At 47.5% G+C, this 16,666-nt stretch overlaps 1 protein-coding gene across 1 annotated transcript in view; it reads left to right on the forward strand.

Annotated features, from left to right (window-relative positions):
- The window catches only part of IRAK2 (interleukin 1 receptor associated kinase 2), a 79,023-nt gene that overhangs the window by 13,604 nt on the left and 48,753 nt on the right, over window positions 1-16,666 (forward strand). Inside the window, exon 4 of the mRNA XM_006758261.2 lies at window positions 6,897-7,079. Within this exon, the coding sequence (XP_006758324.2) occupies window positions 6,897-7,079 (183 nt within the window). The remainder of the gene's footprint in view (window positions 1-6,896; window positions 7,080-16,666) is intronic.

A 16,666-nucleotide genomic window follows, 5' to 3' on the forward strand; every position in this document is an offset into this window, starting at 1 on the left:
AAAAAAAAAATTAATGTTGTTCTTGAACATTAACTTACCAGACACTGAATAACTGCACAAATTAATAAGGGTAACGCAAATAAACCTATTTTTCTTGTTCTCCGAAAGTAAAATATTTCCTGTTGCGCACGCCAAACAAGTCAGTACAAGACTAATGACATGGCAACAGGCTGCTAAAATATATGCTGCTAGTATTAGTGGAGAGAAATGGTGCGCCTGCGTGTAAGGCGCGTAAGGGAAATGAATGCAACGCGATTATAGTAATCAGTCATTAGTGAACATTGTAGTTCGTTATTAATAATTATGTATAACAGGATATTGTAAAAATTAACTTATGAAATTTTTATTAAGATGTCCCTTACATGCTGTTATATTGGCTGGGTCGCAAAAATATTTCTCGTGGGCTGCATGCGGCCTGTGGGCCGCGAGTTTGACATACTTGCTGTATAATTTTGTTAACCCAGGAAATTCCATAAAAAGGGGAAGAAAAAAAGAAAGAACCCTTGTGATTATGTTGGGCCCACTCAGATAATCCAAGATAACCTCATTTAAAAACCCTTAATTGCCCTGCTGGACTGGGCAATTAAGGGTTTTTTTGAAGTTGATGCTTCAAAAAAAATTTTCTTAAAGCAGCAGTTCTCAACCTGTGGGTCGCGACCCCTTTGGGGGTCGAACGACCCTTTCACAGGGGTCACCTCAGACCATCGGAAAACACATATATAATTACATATTGTTTTTGTGATTAATCACTATGCTTTAATTATGTTCAATTTGTAACAATGAAAATACATCCTGTATATCAGATATTTGCATTACGATTCATAACAGTAGCAAAATTACAGTTAGGGAGTAACAATGAAAATAATTTTATGGTTGAGGGTCACCACAACATGAGGAACTGTATTAAAGGAGTCACGGCATTAGGAAGTTTAAGAACCATTGTCTTAAAGCCTCACCTGAGGATATGTCTTTGTTTGTTTGTTTATTTGTTTGTTTTTATTGATTTCAGAAAGGAAGGGAGAGGGGGAGAGAGATAGAAACATCAATGATGAGAGAGAATCATTGATTGGCTGCCTCTTGTATGCCCCCTACTGGGGATCGAGCCCGCAAGCTGGGCATATGCCCTTGATCGAATTGAACCCGAGACCCTTCAGTCTGTAGGCCCATGCTCTATTCACTGAGCCAAACAGGCTAGGGCTGTTTTTATTGAATTTGGAGAGTAAAAGAGAGAGAGAGGGGAAGAGAACGTGGATTGGTTGCCACCTGCATGTGCCCTGACTGGGATCAAACCACAACCTAGGTACATGCCCTGACCGGGAATCAAACCTGCAACCTTTTGGTTTCCCGGGGGACAATGCTCCAACCAACTGAGCCACCCGGCCAGGGCTGCAAATCATTTTAGAAAAGATAGTCTCTTAGGGTTGATTGTGGTCCTGGTGGACAGGGGTAGGAAGATCCTTAAAGTGATTCAGAATCACACAGCCACAAATATGCTGCTTTTTGAATTTGACAGTTCTTGGCAGATAACGTTTGCCTTCTGTTCATTTCTCTATTATTGCAGCTGCGTCCATGTTTGCCCTTGGGGAAAAAACAACTTCACGTACCCCAGGTGTATTTTGAGGGACCCAGGGACAGGGTTCCTTTGTTGGACCGCTCCCCATCTCACTCACTCAGGCAGGTGCCAGCCTTTGTGCACAGCCCTGCTTTGTCCCTGTCCAGGTGTGTGACTTCAGGCAAGTGACTGCCTCGCTTTAAACCTTTTGTTTTCTCGGCTGTAAAATGGGATGGAATTGCTGCTTAGGGGACACGATGGTGGGGAAGATCCTTAGCACTTTCCCCTTCTCTCAAGCAGACAAGAGGTATTTGACCCTAGGGTGGGTCATTTCAGGAGGCTGTGCCAGCTCCAGAGGGCTTTGAAGAAGGGCGAGCTTTTCTACCATATCAGGTGAACTCCAGCAGGATTCAGGAACTCAGACTTGGAGGGATAATCTCCCCGTGGTGTTAACCAGCAGGGCTAAAAACATAGAGTGTGGATGGTTTAACAATTACAGCTAACATTCATAGCTCATTTACCATGTGCTGACCAGTATTCCAAGTGCTTCTAGATTTAAAACTAATCTAATCCTCTCAACAGCCTCTGAGGCAGACACTCTTATTATGCTCATTAGCAGATGAGGAAACTGAGGCACAGGGAGAGGTGAAGGGCCTTCCCCAAGCACACAGCAAATAAGTAGCAGAGATAGGATTTGAACCCAGACCTCTGAATCCAAAATCTGGGCCTGAACCATCATTGTACTGTCCTGCTGACATAGCATGTATTTTCATATTTATAGAAAAATCTGGAAGTTTAGCAGCAAAAAGTATAAGCAGTGCTTTTCTTGGGATCTTCCAACTGGGATGTCATGGGAACTTTGATTTTCTTCCATTTTCCAAATGTTCTATTACCTGTGTATGTGGAGAAAAGAGGTGTGGATGTAACAGGGCCCTCGGCAGTGCCTTATCCCCCCAAGATGCCTATCTTGTTTGAACCCTGTTTTAAAGGTATAGTTAGATGCTGCTAGGTCAATACCTTAAGATACATCACTTTTGCCCTAGCCAGTTTGGCTCAGTGGATAAAGCGTTGACCTGCAGACTGAAGGGTCCCAGGTTTGATTCCGGTCAAGGGCATATGCCCAGGTTGCAGGCTCAATCCCCAGTAGGGGGCCTGCAGGAGGCAGCCAATCAATGATTCTCTCTCTTCATTGATGTTTCTATCTCTTCCTCTCTGAAATCAATAAAAATATATTTTAAGAAAAGATACAGCCTGGCCAGCGTGGCTCAGTGGTTGAGCGTCAACCTATGAATCAGGAGGTCACGGTTCCATTCCCGGTCAGGGCACACGCTTGGGTTGCGAGCTCCATCCCCAGTAGGGGGTGTGCAGGAGGCAGCCAATCAATGATTCTCTCATCGTTGATGTTTCTCTCCCTCTCTCACTCTCCTTTCCTCTCTGAAATCAATAAAAAATATAAAAACACAAAAAACAAAAACATTACTTTCATGGAGCTAAGATGTCCAAACTACAAGGCACCTTAGAGCTTAATTCCTATTTCTCCTGCGTTGCCTATGAGGAAATGCAACCCACAGAGAGTAAGGACATGGCTGAGAGTTCACACAGCCGCAGAGCTCCCGGGGCAGCCTTGCGGTTCTGTTTTCTCATGAAATCATGCTGCCTCCAGAGTGGGAGGAGTCACAGTCGCTTCCCTCTGCTCTTTTCTCTCTGAGGCTGGAAGCAGCACCTGACCCTGCTGACATCACATCCTATTGTCCTAGAGTCTGGCCTGGGGTTTCCAGTGACTAAAGTTGCAACTCGGGGAACTTTCCATCCGAGTAGGGCCCTTTCCTGGAGGCTTTCTCCCTGCAGGAAGCTGTCACAACCTTCCCCATTGCTTCAGAGCAGAGGGGATTGTGCAACATGGCTCGGAGGTCTTACATGGACTCCGTGGAATCCGTGGCTGTTAGATTCAAGTCCAAACCCCAAGCCCAGCGTTTGAGGCCCTTAGCTATGTTTTCCTGGCCTTCATCTCTTGTCTCCCCTTCCTCACTCAGTCCACTTACGTTTGTATTTTTCAAACAGAGAAGCGCCATGGCTTCTGGTTTACTCACCACAGGATCCCCAGAGCTTGCTGCGGACCTGGAGCACAGTAGTGCTCAATCATTTTTTGTTGAATGACTGACTGACTTGAGGTTCACAGAAATTCTTGCTCTGTGATTTCTGAAACCCTAGAGCTGAAGCGTGATTATTTTATTTCTAGTTAACTAAAATGCCTTTCTCACTTCCGTAAACTCAGTGGAATACTTTGTGACCATTCACAAAGCCATTTATGAAGAGCTTTAACAACTGGGAAAATGCTTATGGTGTAAAGTTAAACAAGAACAAGCTGCAAAATCTTACAGTCTTACAGAACCACGCCTGTGTGTGTGTGTGTGTGTGTGTGGTGTGTGTGGAGGGGTGGGGCGGGGGTTAGTTAGGAGAGAAAGTACCCTAATAGGATGCTATGTAACTTGTTTTCTTAGTTTCCCCCCGTTATTTCCCACGTTTTCTTTAGTGAACAACTATCTATATTAATAGAAGCATAATATGCTAATTAGATCAGACAGCCAAACAACCTTCTGGATGTCATCCAGACGTCCTTCCAGACAAAGCCACAGCAGTGGGGGACCGAGGCAGAGGTGGTTAGGGGTGATCAGGCAGGCAGGCAGAGTGGTTAGGGGTGATCAGGCAGGCATGTGAACAGTTAGGGGCAATCAGGCAGGCAGACAAGCAGTTAGGGCCATCAGGCAGGTAGGCAGAGTGGTTAGGGGTGATCAGGTAGGCAGAGAGGTTAGGGGCGATCGGGCAGGCAGGCGAAGGCAGTTAGGGCCAATCAGGCAGGCAGGCAAGCAGTTAGGGGTGATCAGGTAGGCAGAGAGGTTAGGGGCGATCGGGCAGGCAGGCGAAGGCAGTTAGGGCCAATCAGGCAGGCAGGCAAGCAGTTAGGGGTGATCAGGTAGGCAGGCAGTGGTGGTTAGGGGTAATCAGGCAGGCAGGCGAGTGGTTAGGGGTGATCAGGCAGGCAGGTGAGCAGTTAGGAGCCAGCAGTACCAGATTGTGAGAGGGATGTCCGACTGTCAGTTTAGGCCAGCCGTGGGCAAACTGAGGCCCGCGGGCCGGATCTGGCCCATTTGAAATGGGCCCTCTGGTCCAGTTTAAGAACCCATTGTGGCCCTCGAGTCAAAAAGTTTGCCCACCCATGGTTTAGGCCCACAGGGATCGGGCCTAAACCAGCAGTCGGACATCCCCCAAGGGGACCCGGATTGCGAGAAGGTGCAGGGCAGGCTGAGGGGACCCCCCTGCCCCCGCAAAAATTTTATGCACTGGGCCTCAAGTTAATTTTATAATAGAAAATGAAAAGAAGGAATACATTCTTTTTAGTATTGTCAATGGTAGCCCCCTGCAAATTTTGTAGTGCTTCCGAGTTGGCAAAATGCTTTTGGATCCACGGGCTCTTTTGATCTTTCTAACTATTCTTTGAAGATGGTGGGCCATGGTGGGCTGGCTCATTCATTCATTCATTCATTCATTCATTCATATTTCCCCTGTCAGGGCTGGGGCTTAGAGGTGAGGGTAATATTTAAGGAGGCATAAGGAGAGACCTAATCTTCAGATGCTGCAAGTGTTACTGGCTGTATTGATGGCAAAACAGCACCAGTTATTACTGGCTAAGTTGGACCTCATATATATATATATATATATATGAAGGAAGAGGGAGAGAGAGAGAGAGATAGAAATATCAATGATGAGAGAGAATCATTGATCGGCTGCCTCTTGCACGCCCCAAGAGATGCCCTGCAGGCCAGCCCCAGCTCCGGAGCTGCAGTTGGAGCGGCTGCTGGAGTAGAAATATCCATGATGAGAGCCTGCACACCCCCGACTGGGGATGGAGCCTGCAACCCAGGCATGTGCCCTGACTGGGAATCAAACTGTGACCTCCTGGTTCATAGGTCGATGCTCAACCACTGATACCGGTCGGGCTGGACCTCGGTTCTTGAGTTCGGCAAAGAAAGATTTCAGAACCAGGAACTAAAATTAAAAGAGAAAGTTTATCTAGATAGTTACAGAGGTAGTAGAAGTGAGCCAGCTGGGCTGCGTAGGCTCAGCAAACAAGTTACAGAAACAAAAGAAGGCCCCTGTTGGAGCTTAGGAAAGAGAAAGGCAATGCTAACATGTAGGGGCAGAGGGAGGGAAAAAGAGGGAGGGGGGGAAGGAAGGTACAGGGGTGCAGGCTGGGGAGGTTTTAGGGGAGGTTCTCTAGAATATTTATCAGCTTTATGTTGATGCACCAAGATGTGCTTTATTTCCCTGACTTCCATCCTTGGATGTGGTTGGCAAAATGGCACTAATTGGATTTTCTGTTATCTATTTCCCTGAGTAGGGTGATTGAAGTTATTTACCCTCTGGTTGGGGAAAAGTGTAAACCAGGTACTTTAATGGCAATTTCCTAGATGGCTGTGAACTGTCTCAGTTTCCCTATTCTACTTGGTCTGGCTTACTAGCCTGTCCCAAGTGCACCATCAGCCCTAAGAATGAGCCCCTCAGGTTTTGCCCCCTGGTGCCCTCCCCTGCCTCATCCTAGTCCTGGCCCAGGCCCCCCTTTGTGCCAGGCACTGTTCTCTGTTCTGGGGATCTAATAGTGAACAGAACATGTAAAACTCCTTCACAGGGCTTCTATTCTGGAAGGGGAGACAGGGAAAGTTGTTGCCCCGCTATTACAGTGGAGGAAACAGGCTCCATGGGCTTGCTCAAAGCAAATAAGCAGCTAAAGCTCGAGGCCCCTGATCCTCACACCCAGTGGTCTTTCTCCAAAGTCTTGTGTGTTATCGACGTTGATATTTATTTATTTATTTAATTTATTTTTTAAAAATATATTTTATTGGTTTTTTACAGAGAGGAAGGGATAGGGATAGAGAGTCAGAAACATTGATGAGAAAGAAACATCGATTAGCTGCCTCCTGTACACTCCCCACTGGGTATGTGCCCGAAACCAAGGTATATGCCCTTGACCGGAATCGAACCCGGGCCCGGAATCGAACCCGGGACCTTTGAGTCTGCAGGCCGACGCTCTATCCACTGAGCTAAACCAGTTAGGACGAGACGTTTATATTTAGGTTCAAGTGTTGATGTGCTGGTCCCCATGGGTATGAAATGGAATCAGCATTATAACTTGGGCTGCCTGTGGACCCCAGCTGATGGTGGAATTTCTGGTAAGGTAGGGGGCAGATGGGGAAAAAGTTATGGACAAAGCCTGGCTAATACACTGACCCTCTCATGGAGGCACTGCTTTGCTAACTCTAAGCGGATCCTCTCACTCGCCTTCTAGCCTCCTATGTGATCACGGACCTGACCCAGCTGCGGAAGATCAAGTCCATGGAGCGGGTGCAGGGCGTGAGCATTACCCGGGAGCTGCTGTGGTGGTGGGGGATGCGTCAGGCCACCGTCCAACAGCTGCTGGACCTCCTGTGCCACCTGGAGCTGTACCGTGCCGCCCAGATCATCCTGAACTGTGAGTCACCAAGAGGGTGGGCCCCCTGAGCAGGAGCTGCATGTACTCTCCTGCCTTTAAACCTTTGTGAATCTTTAAAAAAATTAAATGAGCTTTGTACATTGGCAGTATCATAGCCAATGAGGTTTATCCGAGGCGCGATTATTACTAATTGGAAACTTTTCCCAATACTCCGATATGACAACTTGAAATAGTCAGCATTAGCGATTAAAAGTTTTTGAATGGAAAAAAAAAAGTTTGAATGAAAGAGTTTACCATCCAACTAAGAAATTAGTCACAGTTTAGGTCTGGTCATGGGTGGAGATGGGGTCACACCCAGCCGCCTGGATCCAGAGCCTTTATTCTTAGCTTTTCTCCTGGGAACATCAAAGAACGAAGTGTTTGGGTTTCCAGGAAACAGTGGCATTTTGCCTGCCCCCTTCTCTTCTGCGTAGAACTTTACTCAGACCCCTGCTCTCCTGTTCCAACGGCCCCTGTCCTCTCAGGGCTGTGAGGATCTGCCTTGGCTCCCCAGCCCTCTTTCTCTTCCCCTTGGCCGTGCTGATTGAAATTGCCTGAGGAAGAGAGAGTAAAGCCTGTTGGTTTCCACATCCACAAATCCCCTGGCTGTTCTTTTGTTTGGGGAGTTTGGTTGTGTTTTTACTGTTGCTTTGAGTCCTCAGGCAAGATAGTGCCCCTTTCTGTACCTTTTTATTTTCCGGAGGGGGAAAAAAGTGCTATCAATTTCTGTTACTTTTTGGAGGTGAGTAAAGAGGGTGTGTGAAAAGCATTTTAAGTTTCTGTATTCTAATTGGTCACAGCAGGTTTCCCTTCCCTGACTGTAGTGAGGCAGGACAGGAAGAAGCTAGGAAAATTTCTTGGCAAGTGGAATAGGGAAACTGAGACAGAGAGTTACTAGTAAATAGCAATTTGCAGCCATTGAGAAAATCTGATCTTCCCTAAACCAAGTGCAGTTAAGAGTAAATGGTTTGGCCCTGGCCAGTGTAGCTCAGTTGGTTGAGCATCCTCCCATGCACCAAATGGCTCGATTCCCAGTAGGGGGCGTGCAGGAGGCAGCCAATCAAATCTCTCTCACATCGATGTTTCTCTCTAAAAAATTAATTAAAAACTACTTTTTAAAAAAAGTAAATGGTTTGCACTTTTCCCCAACCAGAGGGTAAATAGCTTAAATCACCCTACTCAGGGAGAGAGATGGTAGAAATCCAATTAGTGCCATTTGCCAGCCACTGCCAAGGACAGATGAAGAGAATAAATCTCATTTTGGTACATCAGCATAAAGTTGATGAATAGTCTATTGAAATCCTCCCCTAAATAACCAGCCTTTATTTTATTTTTTAAATATATTTTTATTGATTTCAGAGAGAAAGAGAGATAGAAACATCAATTATGAGAGAATCATTGATCGTCTGCCTCTTGCATGATCACCAGGATTCAGCCCACAACCCAGGCATGTTCCCTGACTGGGAATTGAACTGTGACCTCCTGGTTCATAGGTCGATGCTCATCCACTGGGCCACACCGGCTGGGTAACAACCAGCCTTTAAAACCCTCAAAACAAGGTCCCAGCTCACATTCTCCCTCTCTCCCTCCCAGGAGCACACCTACGGCTTCCCTCCTTTTCCCCCCACAGGCATGCACCTCCTAAACTCTAAGGGACCCCATGAGGCTTGAGACCAGGTCAGCAATGGTCAGTGGCAGTTCATCTGGGGCAACCCCCCCGAACCTGTTCCTAAGGACCCGCTTCTCTCTGTTTTCTTAGTGAGCCAAAGCAGACCAGCCTAGGCTCATTTTCCCACCTAGTCCTTCTGTTATCCTAGGCCAGTGGTCGGCAAACTGCGGCTCATACTGACTTCTGCGCATGGGCCACGAAGTTTCAATCGCACTGTACATGCACGCCCTCACGTGGTATTTTGTGGAAGAGCCACACTCAAGGGGCCAAAGAGCCGCATGTGGCTCTTGAGCCGCAGTTTACCGACCACGGTCCTAGGCCCTTTCTTGTTTCACTGTCCCCAGCTTCAACAAATGTCCTCTGAAGTTCACCTGGACTCCTGTTGTGAAATATTTCCTGCATGAAGTCAAGAACTCACACACTACCATCAAGGGCCAGGTCCCCTTTCCTGTAATAGTAGCATTAATTAAACCTTACTTTGCATGTACTTGTGGAAGATTGCTTATGACCTTGCTCAGCCTCTGGCATTATGAGAACCTGACTTCTGCCTACCACTTAAAGGGCTTTGGATAGATTTGAATAAAACTGGTGTTTGGCAATCACACATACCAAAAGTCCTGAGTGGCTTCCTCTGGCTCCAGGTAATATTATTTATATTTAACAGAGGCCTTCTGAAGGTTGGGCTTGAACTGAAAGGTGATGTGTGATAAACCACACGTTGGGGACCACACAGGCATCAAATCTTTTGAAATGTATTGTGGGTGGTTGCTGGTCTGATTGTGCGAAGAGCTGGGTATGTAGGTTTCTCTCTGTTCCTTGATATTTCCTTGACCTTAATTGCTGAGACCATTGTTTCCTTCAATTTGTCAAACATTAAGTGTCATAAGAATTAGAATAAATTAGTACAGGCTAATTACCCAGTGACCCAATCTGTCCTCCAGCAAATCTGCCTGTGTCAGCTCCTTTTCACTATTGTAGCCACTCCTGGGTGGTCTCCTGTATTAGCATTCCAGGTTCACTGCTGTCACTAGGGGCTGACTACAGTGACTTTAAAATAAAATAGGACCATTTATTTTCCTCTCCTGTGACAGTCCAAGCTGCCCAGGGCTGATAGTGTTACAGGAAGGGGACCAGGCCCCGAGTAGGTCTACCTCGGGCCAGCCTGTGGTGTGTGGGTTCTTGACTTCATGCAGGAAAGATTTGCATTTGTGAGTCCAGGTGATTTTGAGAGTACGTTTATGGAAGCTGGGACAGTGAAATAAGGAAGGGCCTAGGACAGAAGAAACAACAGGAGACTAGGCAGAGCTGCATTGGCTCTCTAGAAACATAATGGGAAAGAAGTGAGCCAAAGCCAGGCTGCTGTCAGCTCACTGGAAAGTCTGAGGAAAGGTGGTTTTGGGGACAGGTTCAGGGGATTGGCCTGGGATGAGCTGCTGCTACCCATTCCTCCCCTGGTTGCAAGTCTCCTGGGGTCCCTTAGAGTTGAGGAGATACATGCTTGTGAGGGAAGAAAAGGAGGAAGGGAAGGGCATGGGCTGGCTCCCAGGAGGGAGTTAGTGCGCTGGGTCCTTTGTCTTGAGAGTTTTAAAGCCTGGGAATTTAGGGGAGGGCTTAGGAAAGGATCTCAAAAGAATATTCATCAACTTTCCAGGTCTATCGGTTCAGAGTCCTGATCTCTACTGATTGGTTGACACCAGGGTTATTAGTTGTCACAACTGATCTTGTTTCTTTTCTGGAGCTGAAATACAACTGAGGCCTAGATGTTATTTCTAGGGAGGAAAAGGCAGGGTGGGGGTCTAAAATCACATGACCAGTGATATGAAGGGTCAGGGGGTCTAAACCACATGGCCAGCCATGTGCCAGCGGGGGAAAGGCCACCCTGGGGGCAAGGTCCAGCACCAGTTTTACCCGTTGCCAGGCACCGAGCGCTTTCTACTCTGGTGACCTTTTGTATCTGGCTGTAAATTTCTCGGCCAGTTTGTTTAGTTCTCTGTCACAGTTGCCCAATTCCACTTTCCAAGGAATTTCCCTAGCCTTTTTTTGTTTTGTTAAACCTTACCAGAGGATATTTTTTCCATTGCTTTTCAGAGTAGAAGGGAGGGACAGAGAAAGATTGATGTGAGAGACACACATTGACTGGTTGCCTCAACGCAGGCATGTGCTCTTGACTGGGAATCAAACCTGAGACTGTTAGGTGTGCAGGCTGCCACTCTAACCACTGAGCCGAATGGCCAAGGCTTCCTAGCTTCTTACTAACCTGCTTCAATAGGGCAGCTCAATGGTGTGGAGGACCAGGTTCTTGCTTTTTCATTGCTCTGTCGTCTTGGACATCTGGGGGCTGACTCATACTTGAGATGGCTGCCCCGTGTCCTCACAAGCACATTCCAGCCAGCAAGAAGGGTGTGCCCAGGAAGCTGCACACCTAACTTCCCTTCACAAGTCACTGGTCAGGACCTAGTCACATGATCACACCTAGTTGCAAGGGAGGCTGGGAAATGTAATCTTTAGCTGGGAGATTATGTGAACAACTAGAGCTTCTATTACTCTAGGAGAGGAAGTAATACATATTGGAGGGACAGCAGTCTCCCTACAATCCTCCCCTTTGGGCCACCCAGGTATCTTCCCACACAGAAAACATGCAAGGGAGACAGGCCTGAAGTCCTAATCAGTTCTTTTAGCTCAGGGCCCAGGATCTGTGGGTGATTTGTAGTCTCTATCAGCGGTGGAATCTGAACAGGAAGCCAATTAAAACTCTCGTCTGAAATACTTGTTAAAGTAGTTGACAAGTCCGGCAGACAGGAACTGTAAAAGGTCCCTTCTGCTAGGGGAGCAAGTCCTTTGCTTGGTCCATGTGGCAGCCCCTGTTCTCAGGAAGCCAGTGATTCTCAGATGTGTGTCCCAGATTTCTAGTCATCATCAGCACCTGGGAACTTGTTAGAATGCAAATTCCTGAGCCTCACCTAATCTGCTGATTCAGAAATTCCAGGGTGGGGCTGGTTCTGCTGCAGATGAAGGTTTAAGAACCACTGCTCTCCCCAGCTGGTTTGGTTCAATGGATAGAGCCTTGGCCCGAGGACTGAAGAGTCCGGGAGGCAATCAATCGATGTTATTAACCACATTGATGTTTTCATGTTTCTCTCTGTCTCTCACTCCTCCTTTCCACTCTTTCTAAAAATCAATGGAAAAGTATCCTTGGGTGAGGATTAACAACAACAACAAAAAGAACCACTGCTCTAACTCCTGGTTCTCTACCTCCTGGCTTTGTCCCGGAGGCTTGGGGGAGGGGTAGGCATTGGGTGGGGAGGTGTGTGTGGCAGGGGAGGCTCTCCGGTTCATTATTCTCTGTGGCCTCATCTGAAGTGGGAAGTTAAGAGTCCTAATCCTAAAAGGAACTTTTCCTGACTGCCAGGCTTAGGAGGGGCCTGTGAGCCAGGCATCAGAGCCTATGTGTCATCATCTTGGAGGCTTAGGAGCAGGGATGAGAAGAGAGGCCAAAGTGTCAGAGCTTTGGCTTCCGGCTAAAGACGGTTTGTCTACCATCACTACTGAGCTCTGGAGCTAGTTAAATGCTACCAAAAGCAGGCCTAGGAGCTGAGCCTGTTGATGGTTGGGATCGTGAGATGGCTGTAGCTCTGAGGTTGGAGGCTAGAAACCAGGTGTGCCACACCTGTGAGTTGAAACTCTCCCTCGTTCCTCCCCATAGGGAGTTAGATACACAGAGCTGGGCAAGAGACTCAGTGATGGACTAAAGAAATATTTATCAGGTGCCTGCTCTGTGCTAGGTACAGGGGACACAGCAATGAGATTACAGACAAGGTCCTAGACCTCGAGGAGCTTGCAGTCCAGTGTGGATGATGACATGGAGACGCATAACCAACCACAGTGTGAGGGCTCAAAGGAGAAGTGTAGGTAGGGTAGGCAGATAGGTAGGAGAGGGGAAGAGGGGAAGATTTGATCTCATCGGGGAAGCTTCCCTGAGGAAGTGAAACTGAAGTCTCCATTCAAAGGAAGAGTGGGCCAGCCGAAGTGAGAGACCACACAGGCATTTCTAGGCAAAGGGGACAGCGCCTGCAAAGCCCTGGTGGTAGGAGGGAGGGGTGTTTGAGGACCCAAAGAGAGGCTATGGCGCCTCCCTTAGCTGGAGGACAATGGGAGAGTGGGGGCTGAGACTGGAGAGGGCAGGGTCAGGCCGCCCAGTTTCACAGTTGTGGCCATTTGCTTTTGCCTGGAGCCCAGGGAAGATTTTGGAGGGCTTGTCCCTGGCGGTTATCCCACTGTTCTGGCCACTGTGTGGAATGGGGCCTGGGTGGTTCCAGGTATCAGCTGAGTAGGAGAGCGAGGAGCTTCTGGAACCTGAAAGGATTGGGGAGGCGACCAAAGTTTAGCTTCTCATCTGTTGCTACCATCCTCCTGGGAGTCTTAAGTTTCTTGATTTTGGTGTGGTCTCTCCTTGGTTGTGCAACCTTGACAGCTTCTAACTTTTGGTTTGGCATCTCATTCAAAGTCATTTCCTTCCTGGAGCTGAGCTCTCACTGAGTGGGGAATTTTTGGCTGCTGCTTAAAATAAAACAAGAGAATGGACTCTTTTTATCCCGAAGAGGCTGAGGTGTTGCAAGGTCAGACAAGACTCGTGTTTGCTCTCTTGGAAGCTTTCCCAGCATCCGCCCCTTTCTAACTACCAGGAAACAATGAAACATCCATAGGGCCCCGGCCGGTTTGGCACAATGGATGAAGTGTCGGCCTGCAAACTGAAGGGTCCCAGGTTAAATTCTAGTCAAGAGCAAGTACCTCAGTTGCAGGCTCGGTCCCCAGCCCTGGTCAGGACAAGAGCGGGAGCGGGAGCATGTGGGAGGCAGCCAATCGATTTTCTCACAACGATGTTTTGTTTTCCCCTCCCTTCCACACTCTTTAAAAGTAATGCAAACATATCCTCGGGTGAGGATTAAAAAGAACCAAACATGAGGAGTCAGACCCTACGGCCACTAGGGGCTTGCCAATGGAACTGGTAGCATTGGGCCAAGACCTCCCAGGTTAGGAGTAAGTATGTCTGGGTTCTAGCAATATAACTTGGATTTAGCACCTAAGATATACCCGGCAAAGCATCTTATCGCACAAATCTTGTTATCCCTGTGTTATAATGGGGAAACTGAGGCTCAGAGATTGAGGAACGCGCCCGGGATGGGAACTCAGGCCCACTTGACCTTAACCCTTACCGGGGTAGGTCACTAGATGGCATCAAGTCTCACTTCCCCCCTCTGAAAAATATAAACTCATCCCAGTTTATAATTAGATATCTCTTGTTTAGCTAGCTTAATGTCAAGGTCATGTCAGTTTTTATAACAAATGAAATCCCTAGTCCCTAACATATAACAAATGAATGGGGAAGGATGAGTCATTTTAGCAGCTGTTGCAGTACAGGTCCATTGGGGAGAGAGAGAGAGAAAGAGAGAGAGAAGGAAAACAGATCATGCCCTCAGTTTGCCTAATTTTGTCTCTAGTTTGAATTGGTAATTTTGAGTCGGGTGTGTGTAGGGGGGACAGAACTTTGAGTACCCAGGAGGGTTGAGTGAACCCAGGCATTAGGAAAGGAAAAGAAAGGGCCTAGAAAGATATGTATGGCCAACCAGCATCAGGGTTCTTTAGTTATGGCTGAATCACTTTCATTTGTTCATTTCAACCATCTGAGTCAGCTGAAGAATAAAAACAAATGTATAAATATTACCTCACTGTTTAATGTGGGGGCTGTGAAGGGGGGGGATTTCCAGAGTGTGCCCACAGAGGAAAGACCTTGTCAGCAGCTAGAGGCCCTTCTGCTCACGTGTGTGGTGCCTGCGTTTGCTGTTGTGTTAAGTGTTCCTGGGCAGCCGGGGAGGAGACCCCAGACCCCCCTGCCACGGGCCCACCATGCATAAACCTTTCAACGGAAGGAAATGGGGCATAAATAAACAAAATAAGTGTCCTAGGTTTCGCTTCATTGAGGTATAAAGCAGAGAGAGCAATTGGACCTCTTCCCCAGAGCTGTTACCGGAATTAAATACAGGAGAGCACCTAGGACAAAGCCTGATCTAGACTTATTGGTAGGGATGATGGTAACAGTAGTAAGTAACACTAATAGCGTATAACAGTGGAGCACTGCCTTATCTCCTGCTCATGGCAACTCTCAGGTGTGGGGACAGCTTCTCCTCTCGTTTGTCCCACGAGACTTAGAAAGCTTCCCTTGCCAGCGAGCCTGACCGTGGCTTGCACAACTGGTTGGAAGCATGCAGGAGTGCGGTGAGTTCATTCGGCTGTGCTGCGTGAGTGATGCCTTAGGGATGCATGTATCTTAGAGAGTGTGGGATATCCTGAGAGCATAGAGCAGGGTGGAAAAGAAGGCAGGCCCATCACCTCCTGTGAACCTCGAAGTGGACAGAGAGAGACGCTTCTCCTCCCCCACCTCTGTCCCCCCGGTACCTGAAACTCAACCTTCAATACCTAGGGAACTCTCAGAAATATCCAGACTCTGATGTACTTGGTCTGAGAACCGATAGCTAACCCCTCAGCCTTCAGCCACCAAAGCTGTTACTTCCATCACTGGAATTCCCTCCCTGTCCCTGAGAAGGACCCTGGCTGCCTGTCCTCCTGTGTGCTACAAGGCTGGCCACCAGTGGTGCAGGCAGGCACAAGCAGGTCCCATCTCTCCTCTGCCTGGCTCCTGTATTATGCTGCCCCACACCACTGAGCCTTTCGAGGCCACGCCACGGCTCCCTGAGTCACAGTTTTTCATTAGAGGGTTTAAAATGTCGGAAATGTTGAAAATGGTCGTTCACCCCAAATGCTTCCTTCAGAGACCCTAACTTGGGGATCAGAGGATTTGTGTGTGTGTGTGTGTGTGTGTGTGTGTGTGTGTGTGTGTGTATGTTTTGTGCATTCAGGCAGGGAGAGAGGACAGAGTTCAGAGGATGCCCATTGGTATATAGTTTGTCCCTGGACTTGGACCAACTACTTTACATATCTTGTCCCACTAAGTCCTGGGATAGTCGTATATTATTTATTCTGGCTCCACAGAAAATACAAGTGATGCTCAGAGGATTAAGAAATTTGCTCTTGGACACAGCTAGGAATTTTAGAGCCTGGATCTGGAAATGGGAGCTCCCCCACATTTACTCTCGGTTCTGTTCTTTTAAAAATTATTGATTGATTGATTGATTTGAGAGAGAGAGAGACAGAGAGAGAGAAACATTAATTTTTAAAAAAATATGTTTTTTATTGATTTCAGAGAGGAAGGGAGAGGGAGAGATAGAAACATCAATGATGAGAAAGAATCACTGTTTGGCTGCCTCCTGCACGTCCCCCACTGGGGATTGAGCCCACACCCAGGCATGGGCCTTTGACTTGAATCGAACCCGGGACCCTTCAGTCCATAGGCCAACGCTCTATCTACTGAGCCAAACCAGCTAGGGCGAGAAACATCAATTTGTAGTTTGACTTATTTATGCATTCATTGCTTGCTTCTCGTATGTACCCTGACGGGATTGAACCCACAACCTTGGTGTATTAGGGCAACACTTTAACCAACTGAGCTATCTGGGCAGGCCTTGGTTCTATTTTTTATTCTCATCTGAGGATATTTTTCCATTGATTTTTATAGAAAGTGGATGAGAGAGGGAAAGATAGAGAGAAATATTGATGTGAGAGAAACACAATTGGTTGCCTTCTGCATGAGCCCTGACCAGGGCCCAGGCCGGGGAGGAGCCTGCAACCGAGGTACATGCCCTTGACCGGAATCGAACCCAGGACCCCTTGGTTCGCAGGCTGACGCTATATCCAATGAGCCAAACTGGCTAGGACTATTTTTTTTTTATTTTTTTTATTGATTTTTTACAGAAAGGAAGAAAGAGAGATAGAGAGTTAGAAACATCAATGAGAGAGGAAAATG

This window comes from Myotis davidii, unplaced genomic scaffold, assembly GCF_000327345.1.
Source record: "Myotis davidii unplaced genomic scaffold, ASM32734v1 scaffold73, whole genome shotgun sequence".
NCBI classification, from domain to species: Eukaryota; Metazoa; Chordata; class Mammalia; order Chiroptera; family Vespertilionidae; genus Myotis; species Myotis davidii.